General features: G+C 37.0%; 1 protein-coding gene across 19 annotated transcripts in view; it reads right to left on the reverse strand.

Moving 5' to 3' along the window:
- The window catches only part of KIDINS220 (kinase D interacting substrate 220), a 104,117-nt gene that overhangs the window by 5,435 nt on the left and 74,705 nt on the right, over positions 1–23,977 (reverse strand). For 6 of the 19 annotated variants that reach the window (XM_038560716.1, XM_038560709.1, XM_038560715.1 and 3 more), the window contains 4 exons: positions 15,494–15,625; positions 13,559–13,657; positions 12,282–12,518; positions 8,242–9,504 (listed from right to left, as the gene is read on the reverse strand). In XM_038560716.1, the coding sequence (XP_038416644.1) occupies positions 8,242–9,504; positions 12,282–12,518; positions 13,559–13,657; positions 15,494–15,625 (1,731 nt within the window). Of the gene's footprint in view, positions 1–3,420; positions 3,899–4,795; positions 4,853–6,532; positions 9,505–12,281; positions 12,519–13,558; positions 13,658–15,493; positions 15,626–19,887; positions 19,921–21,839; positions 21,876–23,977 lie in introns of those variants that run through there. The other 13 variants (XM_038560706.1, XM_038560705.1, XM_038560712.1 and 10 more) reach the window with 6 other exon arrangements.

Raw genomic sequence — 23,977 nt, forward strand, 5'->3', positions numbered from 1 at the left:
ATGCACTGCCTACCCACTATTATTGATTTATCTATTAACTTCTTGCCATTGTGACTAGTTGTTTTGAAATACAAAGAGTCCAGCTTTGCCTATTTTCCTTTCTTATCTTCTTAGGAGGCAGTAACCAGAGTCACTTAATTAAAAAAAAAAAACAAAAACAAAACAAAACAAACTCTACTGCAGTAATGATTTTTAAATAGACATATATTACTTATCTCTTAAGATTTATTAAGCATTAATTCTGGTCAATAATAGGATTTAAATTAAAAACACATATAGTGGTATTTAGGATTATAATCTAACATAGTATGTTGATAATAGACATAAAGAAGAACAAGTGTATGAAAGCCATATAACAACAAGTCTGCAAATAAAATCAATATTTTCAACATAATGTGCAAACTTTAATGTAATGGTCTAATCCATGAATAATAATAATAAGACCTTTTTAAAAAAAGTCAATAAATTTTTAACCAAAAATCCAACATTGTTCCAAAATAATTAGAACAAAGAGATGTTTGATGTTAAACAATTTTTTCTCTATAAACGTTATTTACATGGCTATAGATTTTTTTTTAGGTCTTTATTTTTCTAAAACAAAACAGCTTTTTGAGAGACCCCGAATTCTATTTTAAAACAAAGAGACAATGATGATACAGCAAATAAAGCTAAAATTAAAATCTATCTCAGAATATGTAAGAATGAGCCCAGAATATGTAGCCCTAATGAGCTAAAGAACAATAAAGATAAATGTAGCACGAAGAGGGGGCATTCTGGAGACACACTGCCTGGGCTTGATTCATGGCTTCACCACTTAGTAACTGTGTGACCTTGGGAAATCACTTAACCTCTCTGTCACTCAGTTTCTCGTTTGCAAATTGAGAATAATAGTAATTACTTCATGAAGTTATTGTGAAGATTAAATTGATTAATACATGTAGAATTCTTAGAATATTGTCAGGTGCATGTGTGTTCAATAAATGTAAGCTATTTTTATTACAATAAATGCCTAACAATATTTTAAATATCCAAAATGAATACAGGATGAGTAATAATGGAGGACACAAATATTCAGCACAAGATGTTGATTTTTGGAGGTCAGTTAGATACACATCATCACTAGCTCATTGCTCTGGCTAAAGGTGCAATCCAGCGTGACCATGCCGTATAGTGAAGTCATATCGTGCTTTATCAACCCTAACAGGCCTCCATCGACTGTAGGCTATATCCTTGGAAACATTAAGGGAAAATGCTGCCATGAATGATGTCGGTTGTCAAGACATTTCGGAAAAGTCAAGATGTGACAAAACGTGCATCTTTGAACCCACAAAATACTGCTAGGAATAAACTTTCAATTGGTCAATAGAGCAGATTGCTGAAGAGTTCATTTGAAAACAAAACTGTGGACCTGAAGTCTAATTTCCCACTGACTTCTGAGGGCGGGAGCACTATTTCCGGGACAGGGATGGTCGCTAGCAGGGGGCTTAGCTTCTCTGGGAAGCAGCAGTCCCCCCCCCAGCAGCACATGGAGCCATCTCTCACCATGGGAAAAGCAACTCAGAGAGTCACTGTGGGCCCTGTTCTAGGAGCAAGAGATTGCAGAGAATGGATTCTGGACTGAGAGTCTTTGGAGAGAAGAGCACTCTACAGGAGTTGTGAAACTTCATTCTTTTCCCATTCCTCACGCTGCTTAGATCTCCCTGCAATCGGTCCCTGTCAGAAATCTGTTAGGTTTCTCCATTGTCCAGAAGGAACCGGCTTATTGAAAACCAACCTGCCCTAAAAGCCTTCTTCTAGGTTAGGTGTTATGATTTTAATGGACTTCCCTACCAGAAGGAAAAACTGCATACAAAGGAAAATTTAATAGAAATGTCCACAAAAAGAAGGAACTATTAAAGTTGAAAACAAAATGAGCCGCAACATTTCATCTGCCACAGATCATTCACGTCAAGTATCTAAGTAGGAAAGGCTCCTACATGCTCACTAAAACGTTTGCTCTTCCTTCAGGGCAAGCGCTTCTCTTCACATCCCAGCCTCCCCTGCAGGGCATGCGGTTCACCTCACATCCCAGCCTCCCCTGCAAGGCATGCAGTTCACCCAGCATCCCAGCCTCCCCTGCAGGGCATGCAGTTCACCCAGCATCCCAGCCTCCCCTGCAGCCTGGTGCTGCGTCATGACTCAGGGAGGCCCCTGGCAGGGGTGTACACCACCTCCAGTCCTGGACCGTGTGCACTGGACTGTGTGCGGTCCTCCACCCTCTCTGCTTCCCTCTGTGTCCACGCACTGCAGGAGATGGCCCAGAGGACTCAGAAGCCTTGGAGACTGGTGAAGCCACAGATGGAGGAGCATGGGTCCCCGAGTCTTTATGTCAACTTAGAGGACAGTGAACTGTCACAGGAACAAGAAATAAACTTTAACTGTATTAAGTCAATGAGATCAGGGGGTTGTTAGCCTACCTTATCCAGAAATTCTCAAACAACATGCACTGGCCCACTCATCTGTAATAGTCAGTATAGAATCCCCAAATAACATGCTCAGTCTTGCTCAAACTGAGAGTGAGCAACGTGAGAGACAGAAATGGCAGAGAGCAATGAGGGGTGCTCAGTGAGAATAATAATGCTACTAAAAGGCTGAAAGACTGAGCTATAGAGTAAACCTACGTACCAGGTTCTCTGAGATGGCCCTGGTATTAAATGTTCTCATTATAATGATTTATCCTCCGGGGACTCTGAGAAATCATGCTCATGCCAGGTTATTTATTTTCAACCCCCTAAAGTAAGATGGATTTATGGTGAAGCATTTTGATTTGACTCCACAATTACATTAACTGCTGAGATGGGCACCTCCACAAAGTACTAACCCAAGGGCTTAAAGGGCATGAGGATTACAAACACACCCACGTGGAACCCGCAGCCCTGGCACTCTTTTAAGTGGTGGGGCTCCTCGGGGTGGGCTGTGGGTCCTCCTCCCCAAGAGTTCTTGACAAAGCCAGGTGTATGACAGACCCCCATGGCCACAAACAGGACAGTGGACAGGGCCCAGACAGCAAGCAGAGCAGGTACAAGGTGATGGGGAGCCCTGGGGCCCGTAGGGCACTATATAGCACAAAGCCACCATGTTAAGGCTTTCCAACTCTGCATTTTTAAGACACATTGTAGGATTTGTGGGCAGGTCCTCCAGGTTTACCGTAACCTTTATTCACTCACTGGACAAGGACTGAGTGGATGTCCACTGGCTATCTGAAATCCCAGATTTAGTCTAAAAGCCGTCTTGAGGTACTGTCCTGTTGTTCTGCTCTAAGGAACGCTTTATAGTAAAATAGGATGAATATATGAGGTAAAAAAAAAACAAAACACTTAAGACAAAAAAAAGAGCAAAAAGAAGTGAGGTTAAAGGCAGAGGAAGAAAAGCACAAAGAGCTCAGAAAGAAAGAGTTTTTTTTTAAATACAAGGAGTTTAATGTGCATTAACTGTAACAATACATAGTGTATGAATTCTCAGAATCAACTAAAGACGTGCAAGTGCCAGGAGCTATAATTTTGAAAATAACAATCTAACTTTGTATTAGCTATTTGACCAAGAAGATGCTAGAAGATACGAAATGTCAGGTTATGTCGAGTTCATTTACATGCTTTTTGCTATACATTTGGGCTTTTATCTAGAATTTCATAAGCGGAAAACTTCATTAAAACTAAGTTTTACAGCTATTAGGAACAAAGAAAACTGGTAGAGGTGAACAAATCTCTTCTGCAGCGACTGCGTAGCAGGATTACTGAGTGGTAGGTAGTATCTTCTTTACCCCCTTAGGTTTGGTGAGGAAGCCGACCGTGAGAAGCTAACCGAATTGTCACGAGAAATGGTCTACGGGCAGGGTACTAAGATCTAGAGCCCTTGTTGCCTTGAAAGAAAACAAGGTAAATAAGTATAAAATATATGTTAAAATTAGAAAATGATAGTGTGTAATCAAGACGATCCTGATTATTTCAAACACCTTCTTAATTTGAATATGGAGCATATAATTCTATATTTTTTAAAAGTAAAATGTCATTTATTTAAGTTTTAATAATTCAGTTTATCATTTCACATTTTGTTAAATCTTGGAAAACTAAGAAAGGGCTCCTGATGTCTATCACTGGTGTAAATAGCACTACAAAAACCATATTCAGCCTCAGAAAATTCAGGACTGATGTGTGTTCTCTGTAAACAAATGACTGCTGATTACACTCCACAGGCACATCAGAATACTCTGTGCTCGAAAACAATCACACCGTCTTTATCACACAGTATTGTGTAACACGTTTCTGCCAACTTTGGTCTTCACTCCAGTGAGATAAATCGTTGACTGTTTATGGACTTTTCAAAGAGTCCTGGACATAATTGCTCTTCCTTCTCCAGGACCCTTTTTATATGCTTATGAATCCTTTATTTTCTTAATGCCGCACTGTACCTGGAAATTCAGGATGGAGCTAACCACATACGCCACCCAAGCCCCATTCAAGCAGTTCTCTGTTCCGAGTTGAGTAAGGGCACGTTAGTGAAGCCTTTCAGCCACCACAGGGACCTGGCACAGCAGACTCAGGATAGTGTAAACCAAGGCTGTGCTTTACTAGTAATTTTACTTACAAAGCTTTGGCCGTGTAGGTGACTGGTTCATTTCCAGCGATGGTTTTGGATGTTTCTTACTTAATTCTGTTTTTCTTTAAGTAGTAAGCATATAAATTCTCTAGGTGGCGAGAATTGTGTCCAACAGCTGGCTTAAAACCTAGTTGAGTGTGAAAACTCATTTTTTACATACCTTAGTTTAAAATGGATCCTCTGAAGATGTATCTATCTCAAGGGCCGCATTTTCTTCCTAGACATGAAAGGGTTTAAAATTATGTAAGATTTTAACTTCTCTTTCTACTTAATCATTCTCAACCAAGGATTCTCAACCTTTCTGAAGTGCTGAACCATTAAAAGACCATCCAGTGTGGGCTCACTGTTAAATTTCTATTTTTCAATTAATTTTATTATGGCCTATGCTTGAAATTATGGGGTAGGAAGGATAGGGGGCACCACCGCCTGGAAATTAAAAACGCAATCGTTTCAACTAGCCAGCCCTCACCCGTATCCCCAAGCAAGAAAGTTTCCCCGCCTGCTTCTTCCCTTCTGTCAAGTGTCAGCACAAATCTAGAAAGGCAGGTGGGCAATAAGGGAGCCTAGATGTTCAGTCTCAAGTGCTTGCCAAAGTTAATTTCATCACACCTTCCCTTTTACCTGCTTTTCCCTCAATGTCACTCATCCACAAAGTGTAGGGACAGTGACTCCTAGTTCCCTTTTCTCAGGGTAGTTGTGTTGATTTACTCAAGAGTGAGCCAGGAATTCAAGGATTTTTAAACTCTGGGATACTTCTAAATAGGCTGAGAATTCCTGGTGTAACCAAAAATTATGTAGTTGTAAAAAGCTTTTTAAGTTTAGTATTTTAGCTGGAAGAATAAAGAATTTAATTTCATTCAAACAGCATTTTATAATGGTTAGTATTTGTAAGGAAAAAAATGATTACAAATGTATTTTACTGCAGCACTACAACATGCAAATCATCTAAAGAGTTCTCAAGTTGAGGATTTTAACAAGTAAATTTCTAAAATTACTTGGCTAGGCAATTAAAATTATTGACTGCTATCTAAAACTCACATAAAATAAAACACAAAACAGATTTTCCCATCAATTTTGGAAATGCTGGTTCAGATACAAATGCTTAAATTTCCCAGAATTTGAGGGCTGACCTCACATGTTCAGCATTGTGAAAACTGTTTATCAATTGAGAGATGTCAATAGCTCCTCCCATTTCCAGGATCCCCTGAAGGAGGGCCATAATCATATGTACCCTCCACATGTCCAAGGTGAGTGACTGGGCTTAATGTTCTGTTCAATGAACAGAACTATCTGTGGCTTATGGTGAAAGTAAAATGGCTTATAAAATACGGTAAAACTCTAAGTGATACACAATTGAAGTAAGATTAGCAAGATTAAAGCACCAATTTTCTTTCCTATCATTTTCTACCCAGCTTAAAGCAGAGTTTTGTATATGTGAGGATCAGACTGAGCTATATAGTATAAATAGATACACATACACGCACACATAGACACACAGATTCAAAGGAATGATGGTGTGACTCAATAAGCCATCTGGCTTGTCAATTTCTGTAGCAGGAGGAGAAAGAAAACTTTTCCATAATGCTCATACAATAATTAAATCGATATCCGGACAACCTACTTCTTGTAGCTACAGAAATGCACAGTACAGAGTCATGCTGTTGGGCACTAATGCTGCGGTACAGCACCATTTAGCCACAAGGACCTGGGAGCCATGCTCTCTCCAAAAGACTAGAGGGGCAGCTCAGCAAACAGCCAGCTGTGTGACTGCTACATGAACCTGAACATTTTTCACAAACTGTACACACGTACGACAAAACAAACACACAAATTACTCTTTTATTTGTAATCAAAATGTGAATCATCGCTGTAGTGAATAAAAATTCATGAGTCAGAATAACATGCAATTTTTTTATTGTTTTCTAAATCTATTTGTACACTTAATACTCTAGTATTAACTTCACAAACAGTGTAAAGAATGTACTACAATAATAGGCTGCATCTACTCACCGGAAAGAGAACAAAATATTGCCTCTGAAATAATTACTAATTATACAATATTGCAAATGAAAGCACTATAAATACTAAAATGTTAACAGTTCAATATATGTCAATAACATCCTGCCTTTTTTAAATTGGTTAAAAACATTTGTTAAAGTCATGCGAAATAAAACTTTAAGGAAATGTTAGATTATACTCAAACATCAAAGCAATGAAACCCAAAACAGCAACTATTTAGTGCACTGACTGGTCAACTAAATAATTTATTCATCATATTAATAAAAATCTATTAAGTGAAAACCATCACAAATGTAACACTAAATTTGGGTAATTGCACATTCTATGATCTCATCATCTATGATCTTATCTGTGACTGAGGATACACTGCCAAAATTAATTCTACATAAATAACCTATACTAAAACAACAAAAAAATTCAATGCATGATTACAGGGTCCACTTCTAGTCCATATGATACTTAAATGTGCTCATTCTCTTAACCCTGCTAACAATAAATGGAAAATCTCATCAGTTCTATCTGCTTTCTTACTCTTGCTTTGTTACATTTTTAAACTTTTTAGAGAAGTATACCCTTTCTTATGGTCCTCCCCCAGGGTCAGCATGCTAATTTTGGAATAGTTGAAGTAGACAGATATACTCTACCCTGGTATAGAGGGCAATAATTTAATTTTACCTAATTTAATATTTCCTTGTCATTTGTCAAGTGACACTGATCTTTCTGATATAATTATTTCCTCATTCTTTTGTCCATGAATATTTATTATATCCTATTATTATCCATGTCTTTCTAATTCTCCAGAGAAAGAATTCATGTTTTTCCTCATTGGTAGGCTAAGAAACTTGGGCACACCATTTAAAAGAGTCACAGAAGAGACCAGGTTCTCAAGCTGGTACGTGTAGCCAGGTCTAGGATTTGGAGGAGAGCATCCAGGTCCTAAAGAGGTTCTTGGTCCCTCCCCACAACCATTCTCCTAGCAGCTCATAAAGGTCTCATCACTGGGGCTTCATTTTGAGTACTATTCATTCATCTTCTTAACAATTTTTAAAGCCCTTGTTAAACAATTTGTCTATTATATACAACATTGGTTCTCAATTTATAGAGCATTTAGTCTCTGGACTACTCCATAACCTATAAACTTTGATCTGTTACCCTCTAAGAGCAAAATTTGATTCTAGTTCACCTAACACCATGTCTTCCTTTGAATATTTGACAAGTGAATGTTGTACAAAGAGAGAGTCTCTACCTTTCTATTTTCACACCCTTTCCATCTAAGAAAATATTTCTGACTTATCTTTATACTCAGATCTTGTCTCAAAAAATTTTGCGGGGGTCATATGCCAATTAAAGGTACAATAACAATAGTGAGTTTTTACCTAATTAAAAAGACAGTGGAAGCTGATTAATAAACCACCCTTTCTTATACTTTCCTTTGTTGTATAGTGTGTTTCTTTTACCAAAGACCTTTCCATTCATTATTTGTGAATGAAACATACAAAGATGACGCACATGGATGGACTCATTATAAACTCAGGTCAATTTTGTCATAGGGGTATAGTAATACTATTCTGCTTTTGCTTGTTTCTCTCAAAGAATGCTTTCTCTTTCCTCTCCAAAGCCTGTACTATCAGAAGAGGCCACTGCATGGAGCTCTGAAGAATCCTTGGAAAGCCTTGTGTAACTTGAACGTTGGCTTCGCTTATGCGTCATGCTTTTTAGGTTTTCATTCTGAATAGCAGTTGGGTTGGAACTGGAACCAGGCCTCAGAATGACTTGGGAAGTCTCCCTCATTCCTTCCATGTCATCAAAATTCTGATTGGATCTGTTAGCTGGCGCACTGTTGTTGTTCAGGGTCACAGTACTGGGTGTTCGATTCAGGTTGTAGGCTTTTTGACACGCTGGCCAATTTTCTTCAGGACTGCTGGCTATCAAGCTACATTCAGAAGGGCTTTTCTTGTCTTCGGAACAAATGGACATCCGAGCTATAATTGGATCTTGTAGGCCACTCAAGCTATGTGGTATTCCCCTTTTTCCACTGTGGCTATCATCTTCAAGCTCAATGAGATTTGCCTTTTCAAGCTGGGAATCATCAGCCCCCTCATTGTGAAGAGAGTGATTGGGAGAACTTTCGCTGGATCTCACTCCTGAATCAGATGAGTCCTTTTTGTCAAGGAGGGCATCTGACAAATATTCTTTTGCTTTAATGAAGGTTCTAATCGGCTCAGCGCTGTGTTCTGGAGACTTTGATACTCTTTCTACTTTCCCTTCAACTTTTTTATCTTTATCATCTTTGAGCAGTGGAGTATTATCTGATTCTTCTGTCCCAGATTCATCCTCATCACTTGGAAGTTTTTGATAGCGCAATCCACTTCCCTTAAGCTTCAAATCTGTCTGGAAGAGACTTGACCTTTCTGAAGACTTCTTGCCTGGGAGAAGCTTACTGCCTGACTGATCAGATTTCTCATCTTCTTCAGTTATAGGATCCAGGGGTGAGGCATCATTAGTGGAAACCCCTGATGAAGAATAATCTATAACATCTCCCCTCTTCATTAAAAATGACTTCCTTCCATCATCTTGCTTTGGTTCATTATCCTTCCCTTTTTCTGGTTCTAGATTAGAATGAATGGAGCCCCCTGATGAACTCTGACCCATATAATATGTGCTATGTGGAGAAGATCTGCCACTAATTGTTGTGGAACCTGTACCCCCTTCTAACTGAGACATCTGAGCAATATATTCTCTATAGGCATCTCTATACTCGGCCTGCACCTTATCAGTAAGCTTTGAAATTTCAATACTGGAATCCTGGGAATTGAGACTCGAAAGACTTGGGGTTCTGCGAGTTTGTGACTGTGAAGACAGAAAAAAATAAATTTAAGAATTCAAATAAGCAAAAAAAAAAGGCATAATAAATATCAGCTTAGGAAATATATATGTACACTCAGAATTTTTAAAGTCCTCAAAATACCAAATTCTTTTAAAAGAATTCTACATAAAGAATTAAACATAACAGTTTAATAAATGCTGAGAACTTATGGATAATTTTACTGTTATTAGAAAGCTTTATATAAGTTTTAATAAAGTTATTTTATTATTAATATTTAAAAGTATAATTAAAGGTTGTATTAACAAATAATCTTAGCATCTGTTTTTATAAATTCAAACTTTTAGCTTTTATTTAAGGCAAAAGTCACTTTCGCTGATAAAGTTTCTCTTAGAAAAGACAAAGATTAGAGTTAAGATATATCTCAAACACAAAATACTCAAGTCTTCAATGTATGTTAAAAAGAACCTTTCCCTAATGAGCACTGGTTATTGTATGGAAGTGCTGTGTCACTATATTGTATACCTGTAACTAATATTACACTGTATGTTAACTAATTGGAATTTTTAAACAATTTTTTAAATAGAAAAAAATATTTATTCACTAAATGTCCTTGAAATTAAAAAAAAAAAGGCAGCTTTCTCAACCTGTACAACGTAATTTCAATTGAGTAAGAAAATGTACTCTAAATGCCAAAATAATAGTAATAATTTAAAAGGAATAAATATAGAGTACAAAAGAAAAGACAAATACAGAATCCAAATGAACAGAAATGGAAGCCATGAGGCCAACAGTCAAGTCCTAGTAAACAGAGAAATGAAGTATTTTTAAAAGTTTGATTTCTGATGTGAAGTTTTGGGATTAGAATTGCTTCAGATCTCAGAAAAGCGAATAGGGGAGTAATAAAGAATACAGATTAGGAAAAAGAGGAGGGAAATGGAAGAAAAAGAACCAAGGAAGTCTAAGAAGGTATACAATAAAGGCTGAAGCAAAGAAGCAGAAATAAGGCCAAGAGTCTTCCTCCCACAGGGAGAAAATGACCCCTCTCCTCGAGAAGGTCCCCTGCTACTGGATTCACACTATATGGAGCCACTGTCCATTCTCTCTTTTTTTTTTTATTTCATTTATTTATTCATGAGGGACAGAGAGAGAGAGAGAGGAAGAGACACAGGCAGAGGGAGAAGCAGGCTCCACGCAGGGAGCCTGATGTGGGACTCGATCCCGGGTCTCCAGGATCACACCCTGGGTGGAAGGCAGACTCAACCGCTGAGCCACCCAGGGATCCCCCACTGTCCATTCTCAAATGCACTGTGTACACAGGACTTCGGGTACCCAGGAGGTCTAAACAATTCTCATAGGAGCGGCACAGGACGTTAACAGTGCTTCTCACTCTCCCTCAAAGAGTGTCTCGTGGGGCTTCTTAGAGGCTCCCCGATGTGTGAGGTCAGAAGAGATTTAATCAGAAGCAGATTGTTGGGGGCGGGGGAAGGGGGCCTCTTGCCGCCTTCTAGTGAACCAGAAATTAAAGAGATTGTACAAAGCCAACCCATTTTCACTTAAGTTTGTCTTGTTTTGGAAGATGTTGTCATTTCTCATAAAAATGTTATTTATGTTAACATAGAAGTGGTTTATTTTTAAATAAATATTTCTAAAGTTTCTCAGTTTTTATTTCTAATGCAGTAAATATGGACAGATACAACTTACATAAATAAAAGCTCTCTGGGGTCTTCAATCATTTTAAAAGTGCAAGGGATACTCTGAGATTACAAGACATTTTCAGCAGCAGTTTGAGAGTTGTTGCATGCATGGAAAGGCCTGGAGTTTCCAGGTCACAGGAGGAAATACCAAGTGTGGAAAAGCAGAGAAGGAGGATTTCTTATGAAACACTAAAAGGAATCCCAGGGAAAAGAAAGGAAGCACTGCTGCAGAAGCACAGGGACAAAAGGGTCAGCCGTGAACTTATCTTCTTATAAAAGAATTTTTATCTCAATCAGTACCCAATTGTAAAATGGTTTCCCATCAAGAAAAAGTACCTGGTAATATAAAAAGATAATGACAACGAAAAATGTTTTTACTACCAAGCCAAACCAAACTGTCTTAAAAATGGCAGACCTACCAGGTGCTGCTTTTCCTAATAGAGCTCCCTGTCAGCACAGTTTCTCTTTAGCTACTCACTGTATTTCCTCCGGGGCTTGTCTCTTCTGCATCATGCTCTGTTTTTCCCAAGTTTATTTTTTTTATTCTCTTTCTCCCTCTCATGTGTCTCTCACTTTCCTCCTAATTTCTGATCCTCCCCTGCCCCTGTCTGCTAAGAACATCCAAAGAAGAAACACCCATAATCAGATAATAAAAAATGAATTTCCATAAACACTGGGTACAGCTACTGAAAACCAGGTTATGCTGCTCAAAGGGATAATATGTGTCAATTTTCCACTAGAGATGTATCCTATCCTAGCCACCAATGGCTGAATTTAACAAGAAAACAACATGTGAAGCCTGAACTCTGCTAACCAGCCTAACCAAAGCAGGCCTGTTCTCATTTACTCTCTGTGCCATTGCCCTAGTTGATTGTTTTGACAGTTCTTACCAATTTCCAAAATGATCTTATTGCTTTTCTTTCTTTTACTCACTGTTCTCTTCAGAAAAATACAGTTCCTCAAGAATAGGGAGCCCTCTGTCTTGTTCACTGAAGTACTCATTAAGTATTTTCCAAATGACTACATAAATGCACCAACATATTCTCAGTGAATTGAAACCACCCTATTTCTCTTCAGTAATATGAAAAATGACATTTAATAAATACCTGCCAACTTAGATGACTGTGACGTGGAGCACCTTCATCAAGGCCAAGTGTATTCAGCTCCTCAAAGCTGAAGTTCAGTGTGTAGGGAGTTTGACTAGAAAGCTCGGTATGAGGCAATTCGTTGTGTGAAGAGCGACGAGCAGATTCACCATGAGGAACTGGGCCACTGCTGTTTTCATTAAGTAAACGTGGGTCTTCAGGAACCACTTGGTTTTCTGCATTTCTCATTTCCAGTACCTAAACAGAAGGAAAAAATAACATTAATATCCACACCGACCAATCACATTTTAGAAGCCTTAGAAATTATTTTTAAACATAAAACATTATAAAACTATAATGAAAATGAGAAAGCAGACTTCTTGTGAGTTTCTAATGAATTTGAAATAATATATCTGCTTACCTCTCATTTCAATCATACTAAAAGAAGTAATGGCAAAACCATCATATATATATTATACTCTAAAAATGTCCATTTGTTATTATTATTTTAGTTTAAATAAAATATAACTGGAGAACAAAACAACGCAACTGCAGTGTGTTGAAGAGAACCACAGCTGGACAGTAGCTAATGCAGTGAAAGCAGATTCTAATCAGAAACTACTACAATTGAAAAAAAAAAAAGAAACTACTACAATTGGGGAAAAGCAACCTCAGGATAGCACTGGCCTCCATCCAGAAAGCAAAATGGACAAGTGGGCATTTATAGCAGGCAGTGGGGTCGGGGTCAGTGGGTAGAAAATTGCTAAGAGGAAACATCAAGATTAAGGGGGAGTTCTTGCTGAACCAACTTGACAGGATTCCCACCAAAGGCAGGCCAGTGTGATCAGATGTCATCTGGGGGTGGGAGGTGGGAATGAGGAGTTTGATCAGGTACCAAGGATGATCAGATGGTGAGGGTAGAGACTGTTTCTAAAATGACTTAACATGATCCTTGCTAAAATTGGGCGATGCAGGCCTGAGAAGAACAGACACCAAGGTCGAGACTTAGGGAGCCTGACTCGAGGCAGGTCAGAGAGAAAGCCTTTGTCAGTGAAAGCATGGAAAATCTGCAGGTCACCACTTCCCCAAATTTCCAAGTGAAATGCCCAAAGACAAAGACTGCCACATGTTGCTGTGTATATTCTGCATGACAGAACAAACAAGGGTTGTATGTAAGTGTAAAACACCGTTTTTACATGTTTTTTAAAAATGCAGAAAAAGAGCAGTTTGGACCAACAATGATTACTACTTGCTGTATACAATACTGTAAATAATTCTATAAATATAAGATATCTTACTGTGCTTCTAAAAAGATGCCAGTCCCCAAAATTCATACTCATCTCTTTCTTCAGTTCATCAATGTTACACTGAGCTAATACACGGCCATTTATGTTTGCCTGAATAAAAATAAATGCAAGGATAAAGACAAAATATGAGATACCTGAATTATTGGTGATTAAAAAGTACATTTATATTTAGTACTAAGAATGTTATTACAGACTAGAAAATATTAACCTAAAAAAGACTACCATCCTATGTAATAAAATAGTAAACAAGCTGACTTTGAACATCAGCCACGCCGTATTTTTCCAAGAGTCCTAGGCGCACAAGTAAAACAAATCACTCCTCAGGGACCAACCTAAGAGCTAACCCTCCCAACTATTTCCAAAACTACCTACACCCTGTCATGAGCAATAAAAAAACCCGTTAGTTCTTCTCCTCTAATCTTGTAAAATATGAACACGAAGGAAGCTCCCGGGACGGGACAAAGACATCTGTCCTTGTATGTGCATCAGTCACAGACAAAGTTCTAAATGAAGTAAGCCCTGACAAGCTTGTTTATCAATTATATTAGATAACTTCAGCCATAAAGAATGTCCACCCATTAATTTCCCAATTTATTAAATTTACCAGAAATGACTGTATCACTATAGGGTCTCTGTAATTCTAATTTCCCCCGAAGAAGAACAGATGGAATTTTCTTTATTAATAGGTAGCTTGCTGATTTCACAAACTACAAAACCTGGCTTTATTAACTATGGTAAAATTATGGAATATTTGTGTTTAAAACCGATGGAATGTTCAGTCTCCAGGTTAATTCTGAAGATACGAGTGTACAGAGCAGGCCTCTGACAGAGGTCCTGCTGCAGAAATGCAAGGCAGCTGGAAACACTTCAGAGACCAGGTGCCAAGACGGGCCTGGAAAGCCAGGGCCGCCAGCAAAGCTGAGTGGGAAGAATATGCTATCATAATGGAAACAAAATGCCAAGGATTCAAATTGGAGGTCTCACCCATTCCTGAGATGCCCAGGCTGCCTAGAGGAGTCAGACTTGCACCTCGGAAAAGCAGTGTTTGATGCTTCTGCAAACAGGGATTAGCACTAACCAGATCCATAAGGAAACCGATGTAAATGAAGTAGGTTGAGATTAGTAACATGCTATCTATACCTGCTCGTAATTCTTTACAAAACATTTTAGATGTCATTCTTTAAAGTACATAAACAGTAGAGGTTATTAATGTTCTACTTTACTGTAGTTCTCTGCTAGAAAAAGCATAAAAAAGCGTATTTCGTGGAAATATTTACTGTAACAGGGATGCAGCCTTGTATAATATGGGAAGCCTTCCCTGAATCCCAGGCATTACTGTCCAACTTTGTGGTAGTTACTAGAATGGCAAGAACAGGATCTACAAAGAAAGAAACTTCCCCAAATGTGTTAGCTTTACAAACCAAACCTATGAGGTTCATCAAATGGGACACACTCCTAAGTCCTATTAAGACATGAAAATGACAGTTTGGGGAAAATGAAGCAAGTGTGGTTTACTCTAGTAATTATTAAGTCACAAATAAATAATACAATCAAAGAAAATAATGCATAAAAAGCCTTCAAACAGGGATCCCTGGGTGGCTCAGAGGTTTGGTGCCTGTCTTCGGCCCAGGGCATGATCCTGGAGTCCCGGGATCGAGTCACACATCAGGCTCCCTGCGTGGAGCCTGCTTCTCCCCTCTGCCTGTGTCTCTGCCTCTCTCTCTCTCTCTCTGTGTCTCTCATGAATAAATAAATAAAATCTTAAAAAAAAAAAAAAAGCCTTCAAACATTCTATGCTGTGTACTGGAGACATGAGTTATTGTTTCCCTAACTGTGAAGCTAAAACCAAAGTGTTCATTGTCCACATAGCCCAATTTCCCATGCCCTCAGCCAGGCTTCGAGTCAGCAGGTAAGTGTGTACATCACCTTTTTGATTGTTGCACAATACTGAGGCAGCATACTCTGGTCCAGCCCTTCTATTTGTTTCAGTTTCTCACATACTGCATCCACATTCATTGAATTCAATGATATCATTGCTCCTGAGGCTGGGCCTGACCCCTAGATGAGCCACGGAAAAATACATGTGTGAATAGCATTTAATGCCAGATGTATGCACATGACAGAAACACTCATGGAGTGGCACTGTGAAGTACTCTGATTAATAACAAACATTCAAACTAGAATTAAAAACAGCAAATGTGTATAATATAGAAAATGCCATTAGCGAATAGATTTAGCTACTGTTTTACTTTAATGAGTAGCTTGTATTATTGCAAATACAGTGTGATAACAACCACTGTTCTAAGAAGATAGAACATCCCATGAATCAAGTATAGGCCAACTTGTCAGATGTTTGCAGCCTGACTGTGGAAGAATAGGGTGCAGCCCTTAAGAGCAGGGGTTTAAAAAAAAAGAGAAGGAACAAAGAGGGAAAACTACTGATGCCTATATTATAAAAATACAAAATGTAAAAATATAAAAATCTATGAAATAATTTTTAAGTACCTACAGTAAACAGCTTTAAATGTCTCTACATACTACCTTAATAGTCTATGACAGCTGAAGTTTTCAGATCTTGATATTTTATATCCAAGGAATTTAAAACTTCCCTTTAAGAATTCATATATAAGCATATAAATATAAATATAAAACAACAATATTACTCAATATTACTTCTTAACACATGCAAAAGTAAATACAATCCATTAAAATTTGGTCTTATTTAAAAGAAAAATCACAATAATAAATAATCTCATATTTACTTAGAAGAAAAATGTTTTGTGAATGTGGTGACATACGAAAGAAGTACCAGCCCTTGGCCCATTATATACAGATCACCTCAATTACAGATGTGGAACACTGAGGTCTAAAGAGGTTAAGTTTTAGCTTCAAAGTCACAGAATAAATAGCTTGTTAGTAGAAGATTTGGGCCAGAACCCTAACTTATGAGGTTCTTAACAACTTCCTACTTCCCTTATTCCAATTGTCTATTTCTGAAAAGTTTAAAGAAACTATAACCACAATGAAGAGAAGACAAACCAACTCATATAGCAGATAAGGAGAATGTTCCAAATGATCTGCCCTGTTTATTATTCAATCTAACCTTAAAAAAATAAGTACAATTTATCCTATCCTCAAGGATGTGTATTTATATTTTCTACTTTCTCTTTTACCATACTGAGGACAAAAGTACACTGTAACACAGCCAAAATTGCCTAGTAGCCAGTTGTTAAACTCTATTTGTAACGTAAAAGCATAAATAATACTGTCGTACAAACTGGTAAGTAAATATATACAAATAGCATATATACAGCATACGTCTATATTACATATAAATACAGCAAGGGGATAAGACCATATTGAACAGGGAGTTAGAGTATTCATTTTATGACAGGGAGTCTCAGCAAGTGAACAAGTATGAGATGAGCATATAAAAGTCCTGAAATTAATGATTTGGAATATCCTGCACCAAATACGTTTACTCATAGTTTATTTTTAATTAAATATAAATTTTAAATATGCCATATAGTATATGGTCTGAGGTACAATGCTTCAAAAATAGTAATAACAAAACACTAGTATTTCCATAATTTAGTTTTCATATCTCTATACGTAGTTCTAATTTCTGCCTGAATGAGTATAGCCAGTATTCAAAGTGCTAATTTTCCAGTATTTACAATGGAAATTTAAAATGCTTTCTATGAATTTCTAATAACCATATTTGTTTTATCTTCCTTTCCTTTTAAACAGCTTTATTGAGTTATAATTCACATACCCTACAATTCACCCTTTTAAAGTGTATGATTCAATGGTTTTTAGTATATTTGCATAGTTATAAAACCATCACCACGATTCATTTTAAGACATTTTCACATCCCTAAACCGAAATGCCTGTATCCATTAGCAGTCATGCTCCATCCCTCCAACATCCAGCCTCAGCCCCAGTCAACTAGGAATCTTTGTTGTCTCCAGATATGTCTTTCCTAGACATTTTATATAAATGGAGCCATACAACATGTGACCTTTTTGTATCTGGCTTCCTTCACTTAGGATAATGTTGTCAAGCTTCATCCATGTGACAGCATGTACTAGCACTTCATTCTTTTTTATTGCTGAATAATATTTAAAATGATCTTTAATAGTGTCTTCCAAACACTCTTACTCCTTAACCTGTCTCTTCTCTCTAGATATGTTTCCACTTTATATATTCTTGGTTCAAAAATCACAAATGAACAGTTTGATCACAAAAATAAATAACTATCATACTGGATTATAGCTTATTCTATACAGAATGAGTCTATACTGATAGAAATAATCGAATAGGTGAAAATAAATCATTGAATAAATGAGGAATAAAAGATAGCTTTTTCTTATAGAGTTGGATTAATAAATGTGAAAGGAAAGAGAAAATTGTTATTAAGAAAACACCACAGTAATAGTGGTTATACATAAGATACATCAAAGTATACTAAAATTAATGGGCAAAAGTACAAGCAGAAACAGGTTATTTGCAGAGGGTCAAGGTCTTTCTCCCAAGATATTTATTCGTTACAAGGGAAAAATAAAACTTCACAGTGCTGAAATCTGGCAGATGCCACCTTAACCAACTTACTACGGTTAGCACCACCAGCAGTAAGACTGTGGCCCAGCACAGACCCTCTAATAGGACATTCTGAGAAGGGGTCTCTTCCCAGACATACAGAACCTCCAACTGACAAACCCAAGTAGAGGAAAAGTCTGCAAAACACCAGACCAGGATTCTTCAAAAATGGCAAATTAAAGTCAAGAAAGACAAGGAAGGACCAAGGAATTGTCACAGACGAGAGAACTCTGAGAACTAACTAGCAACAAACACAACTGGAGTAGATCTTGGATCAGAAAAATGACATCAGTGAAAAAATCTGGAGAAATTAAAGTCCATAGTTAGTCAACAGAATTGTACCAATTTTCATTTCCTGCTCTGAACGGTATACTACAGTTAGGAAAGATGCTAACATGAAGGGAACACTATTTTTGTACCTTCTCTTTAAGTCAAATTATTTTAAAGTAAAAATTTTTTTAATCCCCAAAAAACTCTATTTCTGACTGTGCTAAAAAGGAAAAGTATAATAGACGTGGAACAAATGAACTCTGCCAGCTTAGGGGGAAATGTAAATGTTTAGAGTATCTTATTTCCACAGGGGAATCTGAGAACTCAGCAACAGAGACCTGCTGCTGCTATGCTTGTCCTGTGAAAGACCAGTAATTTTACTCTTATGAGCCTTTTAAACTTGCATTTTATCAGTTATTTTAAAACATAATTTCTCAAAAAAATTTATCATTGGGGATTATGTAGAAAATATATATTCCCTGAATGACTTTTAGAAATTTTATAAGATAGACACATACGTGAACGTAAGATCCCAGTAACTCCATCAAAGCTAGTCTTGGCCCTTGATTAGATTTAAGTAGGGCTTTATGAAGATAAAGAGTAAATTATCAGTAAATTAAAATATGTTATAAGATGCTTCTTTGAGTAGGAGAAATGGTAATTACCTGCCAGGTCTTTTCTAAAGTAATCACATGTAATACAATTATTTTGAAACTAAATCAATCTTAGTGACCAAAATAATGATTTTTGGTTAGAAATCTCATAAAAGGAAGGAGAAGAGTATAAAAGTGATACAGAAAAAGGCATACTTAATAATTCAACAGGTAAATTAATAGAAAAAAGGCATACTTAATAATTCAACAGGTAAATTAATAGAAAACTAATTATATTACTTTGACAACACAAAGAATGGTAATACTTTCAAGTTTATCATGCATTGTTACTTAAAATATACCTGCTATATATCTAGAACAGATCATTTCAACAAATATCACAATTTTTTTTTAATTTCTAATGCAGATATTTGGAAGGCAGCTATGCTCACCACTATACCACCAACGCCCGCCGCTAATGCAGATATTTGAATATAGAAGGTGTTAGTTTATTTGAACTGTTAAATATAAACTTCAAAATGCATACAAATTAGAATTTCTTCAGGGAAAAGCAAAGATAACAAAACAGACTAGAATTACCTTGATGTAACTGTATTATTTTATATTGTGAGTAGATTAAAACTATACTCTGAAACATTATCATTTTAGTAAATTTATTAAATAAGCTCAGAATTGATTAGCCAGAATGAGTGCCATGCAAAGGCTGAAAGCAGCTATTAAAATAAATCCAAGGCACTGAAATAAGCACAGATTTATCCAGCCCAGCGTGAAGGAGCCAATGATTGCTTCTAATAGTCTAGTAAGAAGTGAATAGATTTCACTGAAAGTTTCTGTACCTGTCTTTGTTTGTTAAACCCAGAGTCACACGGCTTTAAGGAAGGAATAAAACAGAATGAAGGACACAAGCTTAAGTAAAACATCAAACAGGTACATATAATAAACACATGCAGCACACGTGTCATTCCTCAGACTTTCTGTAACTGAACATACCACCTCTGCAAGCAGCACAAAGCAAAGGATGCTCACATGCACACACGCACACACACATACTGCAGTTTAATGACATTAACGTGTGCTTGGTAACTTTAAAATTATACTCTCATAATCTATAGTCTTCCCATTAAAAGAATGAATCATGGGCCATACATTCAACAAGAAAACTGGGTAAATAAAATTTGTTCTGAAAGTCAATATTCCCACCACATATCAACATAATATTAGTATCTAAATATTCTGATTAAAACATTACAACTAAAGTTAACCAATTTAATAAGACTTAAGCACTTGGAATTCACATGATGACTTCATTATATGAAATATTATCTAGCCACACTATACTTAATATTCAGAAACGCACTTTTCAAACGGGTTTTGTTTCAGTGGGCATTCGGCACAGGACAGATGCACGAAAACACCATTTGAAAAAAAAAAAGGCCTTGGGATGCCTGCGTGGCTCAATCAATTAAGGGTCTGCCTTCGGCTCAGATCATGATTCCAGGATCCTGGGATTGAGCTTCGCATCAGGCTCCCTGCTTTGCAGGAAGTTTGCTTCTCCCTCTCCCTTGAGCATGCTCTCTCCCAAATAAATAAAATTTAAAAAAAGAAAAAAAGGTCTTCACAGCCTTACAGTTCTAGAAACCATAAAGGTAATGGTGAAAATATCTGCATACCATGATTAACTAAATATTCTGGTGATGTGGATTTTTTAAAACTCCCATTCAAAGCAGATGCCACTGCTGTTCATTATTTTTCTACGCCCATTAGGTTGGTAGCAAAAATTGTTAAATAGTCCAAATAATCTACAGATGACTGACAATACCGATTCAAAGTTAATTTCCAATTTTTTAAATAAAGGGCAGGGCTTTGTTAGTTTAATGTTAGATGTTCTCCTTTTGACATTCTTAATATCTGCAATAACTAATGGAAATCTTTCTAATTTACATATCGTTATAAATAGGATTTTGAGAAAGTTACTATGTATCTATCTATATTACTGTAAAGACTTGAAAAAACATCAAAAAGGAGTCCTAATGAAATTATGGCTTAGCCTAAGATACCCAAAAAATAAAAGAAAACTACTGTTAACCTAGTTGGAAAATATAACTTACTCTTCAAATCACATGAGAAATAATAATGTGGTCAAAGTTGACAGATAAGGCTTAACACTACATTTTAAGGGCAGGGGATCCCCGGGTGGCGCAGCAGTTTGGCGCCTGCCTTTGGCCCAAGGCGCGATCCTGGAGACCCGGGATCAAATCCCACATCGGGCTCCCAGTGCATGGAGCCTGCTTCTCCCTCTGCCTCTCTCTCTCTCTCTCTGTGACTATCATAAATAAATAAATAAATAAATAAATAAATAAATAAATAAATAAATAAATAACATTTTAAGGGCAATCTTTAAAAAACAAAAATACTAAAAACCACAATATTATTTTGTTATTTTTAACTTTTAATTGTACTCTAGAATCTCCGTGATCTCCCAACTACAGTATATATCTGTGGAAATCTCCATCAATTTTGTGGCAGTTTATTAATCGTTTAGGGGAAAAAGTTTTCTTGAGTTTAAATCTGGCACAAAGATTTTCAAGACCGAAGCAAATACAATTTTCCACTATATTATTAAAGGAAAAATAAGTGAATTCTTTTCCACATTGAAATCGAATAATAAAAATGTGCTTCTAGTATACTCTAGAAAGTGTGGATGAGCCTGAGAAAAGCCACTGAGAGGTAGCAGTGAGTATCCAGATCCTACACGTTAAACAAAACCTAAAACATGCCCATTCCTTACCCATGGCATCTTTAACTTTCTTGTCCAATTCTGCTCCTGAACAATGAGAGACAGCTTGATTTGGACATACATTTGTTCAAAAACAGGTTAAAAGTTCTAAGCCAGTGGTGGAAATAAAAATTATCTACAGTCAAGCCCATCTTTTTTTACTTTACTTTTTTTTTTTACTTTTTACTTAGCTACCTAGTTACTGTGCCAATTGGATCCAGTTTAATGAAAACCAAGACCTTCATTTTTAATACTTTTATTAATTCAGCAATTTTCATTGATCTTTAATAGCACACTGGAAATAAGGATACTATCAGTGAAACTGCCTTTGCAATTCTGAAGTTCTTCCCAATGACACTGGGTACTAATTCTTCTTGCCTTTTCAACATGGTATATAAGTGATCTAAATATAGCTGCCTAAAGGTTATCGAGTAAACCCCGTGGCACGGAAGGCTAAGAAAGAATGGTATCAGAGCCTTGGATAATTCCCTTGGCAGTCTTCGAACCCACAAGCTCAAGGTGGACAGGAGTTTCATCATTTTTGTTCACTACTGTCCCACTAGGATAGTGCCCAGTAGACACTCAATAAATTTGTTTAGCCAATGAGTGATCACATAGGCATCTATAGAACTCAGTGCTAAATAATTCAAGGAAGAATAAGAGAAAATAGAAATGCTATATCGTCCCTGCTTTTGAAGAACTGCTTTCCAGTGAAATATAGTTTCCACCATGAACAGCATACCTTAAATTAAAAAAAAAATGACTATAGTAGTCCTAAGAGCAACTCTGAAAAACCATAGCAAAATGCCACTGAGGTGCCCTTGCCTGAGATGAGCCCTCCCTACTGGGTTCCTCCCTGGTCCTCCCCTTTGTGATCACAGAATGCTCAGAAGCTACTACTTCCTACCTAGTGGGACCCAGACTGAAAGAAAGCACAGGCAGCAAGTAAATTCCCCAGAAAGCTGTCAACCATTTTTTAAGTATTTGGAGCATTCAAATAACCCAGAAATCCTTCTAAATTCTAAGAAAACAAACTAATTGATAGCTTTGGGGCCAGAGAAGCATCAACAGATAAAAGGCTGAGTTAATCTACACAATTTTGTGTATCTGTACACTCCTCCTACTACTGAGACAGAAGTAATTAACATGAAACAGTTTTAGTTCCTGAGTCTTTCTTTAAAGCTTCATGAAATTTGGCCTTTGGTGTAGTAATAATAATAATAATAATTAAGTCCTTAAAGTGTCCTAAGGCTGAGTAATTCTTACATCAGACCTATGTGGTAGGTCTGCTTTTTCCAGATGATGAAGATGGCTATCCAAGAGTTGAAGTAATTTGTCCAAGGCCAAGAGCTAACCACCAAGGTCTATTTAACTTAAGATCAAATACTTAAGTCATGCTTAGTATTAACAGGAGCAAAGGCGGCAGCATGGTTTGAGGAATGGGCTGTGACACACACCACGTGGATTCCAGTCCCACATCTGGGGCACCCCTTCTGTGGGCTTCAGGCAAGTCTCACTGACCCAGGCCTCAATGTTCTTCTGTACCGTGGAGCTCAATGAGACCATGGGTCCTAATGTCCCTGAGGATCCTCAAGAGGGAAGGCAACTCCAGGGTGTGGGCCATACTTCTGCTTTTACTGGTTTTATGAAGTAGTGTTCTGATTAATATTTCATTTCTGAAAAAAAATTCTCTGCTTAGAAGTTTGAAAATCACTGGTCTTTTCTAGCTCTAATATTCTGGGGAGCATATCTTGAGTCCAATGTTAATTTTCCCCCCCCAGTTTTATAAGATTTGGCACATATTTTTTCTATGTAAAATTATTTTTTAAAGTTAGCATAGAGTCTTATATTTTACATCTTCACTTTGGTGAAACACTTGGATGTATCTATAACTTCTCTGGAAAATCCTTGGCTGGCCTTCACAAGTTATAATCATTCTAATGTTCCTTAATGTGAGGAAACCCAATTGTTTCATTAGGATCTACTTTTTAAAGGTTTAGCAGAATTCCTTGTAGTAAAAAAAGATGGGACCACTTACACTGAAAATATCAATTGGTTAACTCTTTATGGTCTTGCTCTATTGGTGGTGGTGTTTATTTTTACTCATTACTCTGTGTCTGTAATGACAAGACAATTTATCCAGAAGTGTT

The sequence above is a fragment of the Canis lupus genome, chromosome 17 (assembly GCF_011100685.1).
Source record: "Canis lupus familiaris isolate Mischka breed German Shepherd chromosome 17, alternate assembly UU_Cfam_GSD_1.0, whole genome shotgun sequence".
Taxonomy (NCBI): Eukaryota; Metazoa; Chordata; class Mammalia; order Carnivora; family Canidae; genus Canis; species Canis lupus.